The sequence below is a fragment of the Emys orbicularis genome, chromosome 11 (assembly GCF_028017835.1).
Source record: "Emys orbicularis isolate rEmyOrb1 chromosome 11, rEmyOrb1.hap1, whole genome shotgun sequence".
Taxonomy (NCBI): Eukaryota; Metazoa; Chordata; order Testudines; family Emydidae; genus Emys; species Emys orbicularis.
In genome coordinates this window covers 58,363,227-58,373,310 of record NC_088693.1, presented here as the reverse complement: position 1 = coordinate 58,373,310, position 10,084 = coordinate 58,363,227, and the positions used below count along the sequence as shown (strand labels likewise).

At 43.4% G+C, this 10,084-nt stretch overlaps 1 protein-coding gene across 1 annotated transcript in view; it reads right to left on the bottom strand.

The window, feature by feature from the left end:
* Nucleotides 1–717: 717 nt before the first annotated feature.
* AOX1 (aldehyde oxidase 1) overlaps nt 718–10,084 on the bottom strand; it is an 81,434-nt gene continuing 72,067 nt past the window's right edge. The window contains exons 30-35 of the mRNA XM_065413109.1: nt 7,656–7,708; nt 6,205–6,319; nt 4,973–5,038; nt 3,875–4,063; nt 1,659–1,826; nt 718–768 (exon numbers count right to left, since the gene is read on the bottom strand). Of these exons, the coding sequence (XP_065269181.1) occupies nt 718–768; nt 1,659–1,826; nt 3,875–4,063; nt 4,973–5,038; nt 6,205–6,319; nt 7,656–7,708 (642 nt within the window). The remainder of the gene's footprint in view (nt 769–1,658; nt 1,827–3,874; nt 4,064–4,972; nt 5,039–6,204; nt 6,320–7,655; nt 7,709–10,084) is intronic.

Here is a 10,084-nt window from a genome sequence, read left to right as displayed (position 1 = left end):
GTTTTTTAAACATCCGTAGGTGCTTAAAGATGCAGATAGGTGCCTAGTGGGATTTTCAAACTCTCTAAGCAGGTGAGGTGCCTAACTCCCATTGATTTTAATGAGATTTAAGCATCTAACCTAAATAGGCACTTTCGCAAAGCCTAAATGCCTTTAAAACTCTGGCCCGAAGCTGAATATTGGGATGCAAATGGATATCTCAGGAGTATTGGTGCACTTATTTTTGGTTCACTCTCAACCCTCGCACCCCACCCCTAGTGCACTACTAGCTCAACACAGCACAGGCTCTCACATCTTATTACCTCAGTGAACCTAGCTATACTATTGAGAGATAAATTTGAATTCCATTGTTCTGAAAAATCCTGAGGAAAAAAATCTGGATTTTGCACCATTGTTAAAGTGATCGTTAATTCCTCCCTAGTGGCAATTTAAGATGATCATAGAGAATGTGTAGTAGCTGGATCTTATTGCATAACCCTCTTTCAATCTATTTAGATGTGTATCTAGGAGTAAAATGTAGTAAAGCAACTAAATATATGATGAAAACTCAGGTGGGAGAATGGGCTGAAGAAGTAATGCTCATTATTCAGTAGCCAGAGGGTAGATTTTGAATTAAAATAAAATATGTGTGTTGATTAAATGAGCCCCCACCCTCATAATCAACAAATCAGTACCACTGGAGTTCATTCAGGCTTTGTGCGAGGTTCTGTTTGCCATTCATATGGAGATGGCCCAAGGAACGAAGGACTCAGGTTCATCTTTCGCACTCTAGGAGAATGAACAAGAGGTGAAAGAAGTGATTCTGTTAATGGTATTCACTTAGAAAAAACTCACTACAGCTATTCATAAAACTACTCTGCATATTTCACAGTGCCTCTCACAGGTGGCCCCTACTGGATCTTCTACAGCTTCCATTATTTATGCATCAACCACCACTACAAGGTCTACTGGGTAGGGCATTCTACAGAAGGCAGGCAAACCCATACAAGCTGTGCTGACTGGGAGGCTGGTAGGTCCCAAAACAGCATGGAAGAACAGGGTCTCTGTGTCAATTGGCCCTCATCTATGGCAAAGCTCCTGAGATGTCCATTGAAATTAGTAGACTGACAAATCTGGGGGCTGATCTGCCCTACGATTCCTGTACCCTGCCACTGCTTAGGGAAATACTAGGCAAGAACTCTGAGTGGGAACTCAGTCTCCATCTTCCACATGGGACAATCTGGCCCACTAGCATTTCAATCATAGCACAGGTGTGCATGGCATTTCACAGTAATATGGATTGTCAAGGATTCAGCCTTAAGGAGCTTATGATTTAAATTAAACAAAAGACAATGGTGGGGGTGGTGGGAGTGGGTATAATGATAGCGCATACTGTAGGTGGGAGGGTGTGGGCAGGAGGAATCGAGAAAAGATTAAAAAATTGGAGTTATTAAAAGGCAAACCCTGAATGCCATAGACTGGAATGGCTGGCATGGGCTGGGCCTGTCGACAGACATTTTGATTCAAGAATCATTAAAAAGTCTGAACTGAGGAGTTCTGCTGTGTGCACTCCCTATCCAGGTGTAAACACCATTTAAACTACAGAAATATGGGCCTTCAATGCCAAAAGGAATAGGCTGCAGCTACAATGGAGTGTTCCAAAAGAAAAGCCTCATTACCATCTCAGTAAACTGATCGGCACAGGCCATTCGAATCCGCTCAGGAGTCAGGGGGCTGTTCAGGGTGAAGGTCCCGGTTAATCCTCTTTCCTTCCGCACAGCAGCCACTGCATCCCAGATAGCAAAGAACACAGAACATCCCAGGAACAGCCCTGCCTCGCCCATCCCCTGGCAGGGAACAAAGGCTGTCACATAAATTTGCTTTATGAACTGATTAAAAGAGGAAGTGTCTTATTAATATCTGTGATAGCTGAAAACCTTTTACAAATTACCGAATTACATAGGGCCTGATCCTCTACCATGGGAGTCAATGAAAGTTTTCCACTGATGCAATGGAAGCAGGATCAGAGCATACTGGGTATGTCTACAGTACACTGTAAACCCGGGCTCAGACTTGGGTTTGAGCCCAACTCCCCCAACCATCCACACACAAATCTGTATTATTCAGATTAGCAAGCATTCAGTACCTAGGACCCTGCTGGGGAGGTGGGTCAGAGCCCGAGTCCCACTGAGACTTGGGTCCAAGCCCAGTTATTTTGCAGTAGGACACAGCTGAAGCCGCAGATCCAAGTCAGAAGGCCTGCATAGTGCTGTATGGACGCGTTGGCATGGCCGTGAGACCCAGGTCCAACAACTGTAAACCCGGGTTTACAACGCATCGTGGATGCTCAAGTGTGGGGCTTGGAAAACCCGAGTCCATAAGCGATTCCCCAGAACTGGGTTTACAATGCAGGTTTTCAGCTGCTGGCTGACTGCAGAGATCTGTTAGGGCTGGTTTCAAATGCCAGCTATAGATTTTAGGACACTTCTGATTTCTCACCTGTGCAGGATTTCAAACTGAAAAGAAAATCAATTATTTGGTAAAAAATGTTGGCAGATAAAACTGAAATGAACCATCTCCAGGGATTCATATCCAATTAACAAACTACAGCTGAGACAAAACCCTGCATGTGAACAGCACTGAATGCCCTCCTCAATCTGATCCAGATGCAAGTTTCACAGTTGACCTTATTTCTATCACAGGTCAAATCAAATCCAATCCCCAGATCTAGATGCTCCTAAATGCTGGGAGTTTGGGCATCTTCTTCAGGACTGAGATCTGAATTTCTTAGCTGGCCATTATTGTATCTCTAATTGGCCTTTCTAAAACTCAGGCTCCAAAACACTCCTGAAACACTGGTCTGGATCTGCATTTTGCAGCTTTAGCCCACCTCTATAAGAAACTGACAACCAGATTTCAGGATTGAAAGATGCTTACTTTTCAGGCAAGGTATCACAAGCTCTACTTTCAAGCATGTTTTATTCACCAATGATGATTTTAAAGTTAGTTATAGGAGCTGAATGGATAAAGTGGGATAAACCGGTTTTGTATGCTCACTTTGAAGACTGGTGCTAAAAGCCGCTCTTTAGATCAACTCCACCCTGGGTAATTATTTCATTTTGATCTGGAATTTTCTTTCAAATGATCATCTCTTTCAAAATATTTCATCAGGACTATTTGGAAATAGTTTTTAGAAGGAGCTATTGTTCTAACATATCCTTCTGCTTTAAATTTTATTATTTTTTTTATTCTGAAGCTTTTATTTAATTGACTACATTACACCCCTAATAGCCTCGGCAATTGAAGACATGCATGCTCAATGCACTTGAATTGGGCAGTATCCCCTCATCTTGCTTAGTGTTATTGCTTATGTGTATATTCAATGGGCTAGGCCCCTCGCTGGTGTAAACTGATAAACTGATATACACCAGCTGAGGATCTGGCCCATGATATATATTTATTGCTAGCAAAAAAGTAGCGAAGGAGCCTATACTGACTGCAACTGAATTAACTAGTAATGTCATGTCTCATTTTAGTTACTTTCTCTCTTATGTTTCAGACTGTTACTACACTCTAAAGGCATAGCTTTAAATTTAGCTTGAACGTGTGAGGATGTTTATACTAGAAGTTCCTAGTCCACTTGTTAAACCCTAAAATTATCAATAGGCAACCACGATGGAAGAGTAGAACTATCCCAGATTGCAGCTTCTACCGTATTTGTAAATAACACAATGATGTGGAGATCTGTTTAAAATGTAAAAGAACAGGAGCCTGAGTCTCCTCTCACTTACAGGGATTTTATACCAGTGTATCTTCTTTGACTTCAATGGAATTACTCCTGATTTACTCTAGCACAGGTAGTAGAGAAATCAAGCCCCAGGTTTCACTTGCTTACCTTGGATGAGTAGATGGCATAAGGATTTTGTGAGGATGACAGCAAGGAAACACTGAACTGTTCTGGGATGTCACAGATTGCAGGGATTTTATACTGATCCGGGCCCCGAGTGTACAAGACGCCTTCTGGGGAGTATTTTAACTCCTCCATTGTATAAAGTCCAATGCCCTGAACAAAGGCACCTTCAATCTGAGAGTGAAAAATTATAAGCACTTTATCTTTTCTTATGCTGTAAAATGTATATAACATTGACAATAATTAATCTCTCTCTCTGGACAGCATTCTCCTTCCTATTAGACTGCTGGGTTTCAGGGCTTTCCTTTGGAGCTGCTGGGAAGCAGAAAACTCTCTCCTCTCTCCTCCTGCACTGCCAAAGTCCAGTCTACATCTACACTACAAGATAGAGTGCGATTCTTAGATTGTGTACACATATGCACGCTATCTCGATGAGCGCTAGCGTGAGTATAAATAGTAGTATAGCACAGGTAGCAGTAGGGGCGACATTGAGTATCTACCCACAGGGAGGGTTCAGGCAAGTTTCTACTTGGCACGGCTAAGAGGTGCTGCTGCTACCTGTGCTACCACAGCTACACTACTATATATACTTGTGCTATCATCGAGCTAGTGTGAATATGTGTACACAAGCTGGGATTCACACTCCTAGCTCACAGTGTGGACACTGCCCCACGAACAATGAAGAAATGCCAATCAGGGGGGCTGACGCAATGGATCAGGGAATACAGTGGGGAGAAGCATTCATGTGCTATGAGGAAGGGGGCCTGGTCATAAAGTGGAGGAGAGCTTGGAGACTCGGGTCTAGCCCAGCGGTGTGAAACTACACAAATGATGAGCACGGTGGTGCAGGTGGGCAGTACCACAAGGTGACACTGGGTATACTGGGTAAAATCCTGGCCCCAATGAAGTCAATGGGAGTTTTGCTATTGACTCCACTGGGATCAGGATTTCATTCCGTGATATCATCTATAAGGTGGGCTGATAAGATGTTAATGGTAGATGAATGAATGGACACTCTTCAATACAAACACAACAACAACTAGCACAACATGAACGGAATAGTAAGAAATTCTTGGCACATACCTGTCCTATATCCACAGCTGGATTTATGCTGCATCCAATATCTATAACGATGTCTGTTCGGATGTTCTACCAATAAAATACAAATGTACATTGTGGTGACAGATATACGCAAGGCCGGTGCAAGGAAGTTTCGCACCCTAGGCGAAACTTCGACCTTGTGCCCCCCCCCCCAGCCCTGCGGCAGCTCCCCCAAGGCGTCCCCCCCATGGTAGCTCCCCCCCCGCGGCAGCTCCCCCCCGGGGAGCCGTGCGGCAGCTCCCCACCCCAACTCACCTCTGCTCCGCCTCCTCCCCGAGCACGCCGCCTCCATTCTAATTCTCCTCCCCTCCCAGGCTTGTGGCGCCAAACAGTTGATTGGTGCTGCAAGCCTGGAAGGTGGGAGAAGTGGAGCAGCGACGGCGTGCTTGGGGAGGGGGCATAGCAGAGGTGAGCTGGGGTGGGGAGCCCTGCGGCAGCTACCCCCCCCCCCCCCCGCCCTGAGGCACCCCCGCTTTTTGGCGCCCCCAAATCTTGGCGCCCTAGGCAACCGCCTAGTTCGCCTTAATGGTAGCACCGGCCCTGGATATACGGGTGGATGGATGAGGAGGTGCTAAGGATCAGAGGCTTAATCCAGTGGGACAAGGCATGTTTGTATAGAATCTCTTTCAGAACATACAAAACTGACCTATTACCGTGCAGCCCTTCCTCAGGCAAAAACACTCATTAACCTCAGTGGGAGTTTAGCCAGTATGAGGACTGCAGGCTTTAGCTCACTGTATTTAAAGCTTCCAGTGGGACTTCTCACAGAAGTACACACTATGTCCAGTGGGATATGTTGCTGGAGTGGGCCCTTAAATGTCAGGAGACTAGGCCAGGTGGGATGACTGGCTGATCAGGAGATTGGAAATGTAATACAGAGCTACAGTACAATTTGGCAGACTGCAGGCACCAAGAGAAAAGGCAAATACTGCCTGCAACACTGTCTGCTATAGCACCAAATCTGAACACAAATATTATATTTTCACAAATCTAGCAAAAATAAGATCGTATTTTTAGTTATTTGTGCACATTTTTCATTCTGCTCTAACTGTAATTGCTAGTTATTTACATCAATTGGTACATGTACGTTAGAACAAAGCCAGGTGATTTACCAATGCACAAATTATATGATTGTTGGGACATCAGGCAAAACGGGAAATACTGGTGGAACCTCACTGTACTATTTATGAGCTTTAGTGACATTCACTGGTTACCTTGTGATCTCCTGTAAGACAGTCAATTTCAACCTCCGAACAAGCAGCTCCGAAAATAAAATACGTAAATGGATGGCCTTCCCCTTTCTCCCAATCCATGTTAGCCTCATAGCCCCTGGGAGAAGCAACAAAGTCCATGGGAAGCATGGCTTTTTAGTCTGTTTTATTAATCTTTGTGTTACAACAATAAAGAGGCAGAGCAAATAAGAGTTCAAAACTATGTGAAATTAAACCTAAAATACTGGGACAGATACCCTGCTGGTTTAGCTTCATTAAAGTCAATTAAATTCTGGCCACCAATATGATAAACAAACTGCTCCAATCTAGAAATTCTGATAAGCAACCAAATCCCAACAGATTTCTGACAGTGATTGTCATGGAAATCATGTATAAAGGACAAGTTTAAAGTAATAATTACATAGCCAATGACAAATAAGTGAAGTAGAGAAGAGAAATAAAATGGTCAGAACATAGGAAAGATTAATTTACAAGGAAAGATGTAAAGAGCTAAAATGCAGATCTTAGCTAAGCAATGACTAAGAGAAGCAAGATGATGGTCTTCAAAATAGAAGTGTAGCCCTAAGAAGAGAGAAGAATTATTTAGGAGGGTCTAAGCAGGCAGTAACTAGGTGAAATGGAATGAAATTAACAAAGGGAAGAGATCAGTTGAACATCAGGGAAACCTCTTCAGCATGAGATCTATGAGACTGTGGGATAGTTTCTCAAGGGAAGTGGTGGAAGCCTTCTTGTTTGACCAACCCAACAACCAGGGCCAGTTCCAGGCACCAGCTTGTCAAGCAGGTGCTTGGGGCGGCCGCTCCGGAGAGGGGCGGCACGTCCAGCTATTCGGCGGCAATTCGGCGGACGGTCCCTCACTCCCGCTCGGAGCGAAGGACCTCTCACCGAATTGCCGCCGCAGATCGTGATCGCGGCTTTTTTTTTTTTTTTTTGTGGCTGCTTGGGGCGGCCAAAACCCGGAGCCGGCCCTGCCAACAACAGGAAAGATACAATAGGGAGTAATCCTGCATTGGTAGGGAGGTGCACACAATACATACATCTGGCTCACATCCTCAATTTTGAGCTCAGCAGGTTGTGAGATCCATGATGTGAGTAACGTGGTTGGGTAAGTGAGTAAGTGTTAGGGAGAGAGCACTACACTTCCTCTGGGGCACCTAGTGCTCCTTGCAGCAGTAGCTGGACACCTCATTTCATGGGCCCAGTGTGCTGCCGCCCAAATTATAGCATTCCTCTAAGGAGCAGATCTATTGATTACATGAGAATATGAGATAAATCAATCAATCAAAAATGCCTGTCAAGGCCGCTCTGTCCAGTTCCACTTTCCGAGCTATTAACTATATTCATGAGTTACTCATTACATTCACACTTTCATCATATTGCTGAGGTGTGCCTAACTAAACTTAACTTTCAAAAGGACTAAAAATATTTGTTACCTGAAGTACCCTGTAGCTGAAAGGTTAATGCTCTGTTCAAATGCTTCTTTAACCTGTAAAATACAACAATATTATTGGTAAACCTATCACCCTGGGAAGGAGTTAAACATACACCTATTTATTTAAAAATCAAACTACAAGAAAATGCTAGAGATCTGAAGAGCGCTATGGTAATGTCTGATGATTCTCTCTGCCATCAGCTCCATTTTTTTGCACTGGGAGACTAGGCAACTGCTGAGTAAGTTCTCTGAAAACTGCAAACCATTATTCTAGTTCTAACACAAGCCTCTGCAGGGAAACATGCATGTAAATACAGCAGCTGTAAAAACCTGCTCACATGCCCAGGAACACTTCCCTCTTGGGGAGCTCACAGAAGTTCAGTCAACATTAAGGGGAGTCAGACATGTGCAGCTCCCAGATACTTGATTCAAGTTTGAGCTTTAATATGTGGATCCACTATGAAAAGTGACTATGTAAAAATGGCACTTTGCCCAACAGAGCTGCTCCTTGTTTTTATTCAGTCATAATTCCTGATATTACTGACTAAAAATATCTTCTGATATAGCAGTTATGCCCTGATTCAACAGTTCATCCCTAGTCAGCAAAGCACTTAAACATGTGCTTAACTTTAGGCACATGGTTGAATCCTATTGACTTCAATGGGGCTTAAGTCTGTGTTTAAATTTAAGCATGTGCTTATATGGTTTTCTGAATGGGGATGGACTTATACACATGTTTAAATGCTCTGCTGAACTGGGGTTTTAATGCTGCAGAGCCAACACAGCTTTGGAAGAGTGAACTGGATTTGATTTGGTTCACACATAAGCATCAGCCTTGTTCTCACAGCTCTGCTTGCAGAATCTTTACTGTTGGCAACATGGCAGCCAGAAAGGATCCAGCTTGACGTTCACATTACAGGTTGAGTTTGCAGTGCTGATAGTCAGAAAAGTGTCTATTTATAAACTGAGCAGCTCTGGTTGATAAGACACAGAGGGAAAAGAAACGAAAACCCAAGTTGCCAGCTTAAAAAAAAAAACGTTTCAGAAAAAAATAAAAATACTCTCTGAAGTGCAGTTATGTAAGTGATTCCAGCAGCGAGGGTGAGCTCCTAGATTTACTCCCTCTCAGCGATTCCCAGATCAGATTTGCTTAATTTACATGTCAAATATGTTTTTGAAACTAATCATAGTTTATCGACCTTACAAGAGGCAAAGCAGCTTCTTCTCTGCATGGGTCAGCATTTATTTTTGATGTCAGTCATTCCTGATCATCTACATTAAATTATCTAAACTAATTTGGCAATCACTAGAACAGCATTAGTCAGGGCAAACTGATTTACTCCTCATATATGTAGATGTCAGTTTTGCTTAGAGCGTTGCCACAGGTGTTCCACTGTTATTCTCTATTCATCAGAGTAGTTGGCAAACTTTAAAACATTTTGCAGATTAATCATGGTAATCCTTTAAGAGGGAACATCTCTGTGTGTTGGGACTGTAAGTACCTCAAGGGCAGGGATTGTCATTTTTGTTAGACTTTAAATCATCACGCAGCACTGTATAAATAAAAATAGGATTTTAATATTTCTGCCACATTTACAGCTCTGCACCGGTGCACCAAGGGACTGATTCTCAACTGCCGTGGTGGGAAGTAGGTGGACGGCGGGCCAAATTTGGACCGCCAGCTGCTTTGGAACAGACCCTGAAATCTTTTTATTTACTTCTTATCATTATTGTTATTTTTTTTTAAATTATTTTCTCTGGAGTCTGAACCTTGACTATACCTTGACCAAGAAATGTGGACCTTGACAAACAATAATTGACTACCCCTCTAACAGGTGATTCAAATCTCACTGAGGCATCTAAATAATGATCTGGGCCCCCCTCCCAGTGTGATATTTGGACAACCATTCAAGAGACTGGTCCCACTCAGACTGAGGGTGGTCACAGACGAAAGACCTGATATGGCAGGCTGTTCCTTCAGGGATGCCCCTTGGGTTCATACAGAGACCCAATGAAATCCATGGGCTTTAGCATGTGCATACAGGATTGAGACGTAACCACTTCATCAGATTTGTTTGGACCAATTAGACAGAGCTCTTTGGGGTGGGGACCGCCTCTATGTTTTGTGTTTGTATAGTACCTGCACAGTAGGGCCCAGGTCCATAACTAGGGCTCCTAGATACTATGATAATACAAATAATAACAGAGGGCTCAGCCTATGTGAAGAAGGCTTTTTAGCAGGGCAAAATGTGATTCTAGTGTACTACAGGTCTAAGTGAGTCTCAACTGGTGTTTTATTCCTATCAATAGTTTTTTGACACTGTTGTGACACTCTATCTCGGGGGAACACCCAGCACCCCCATGTTCATCCTTGTAAAATGACTGTGTGGTATCTAATGCAAAATTTGTCATGTTGGGTGTCTTCGGAAG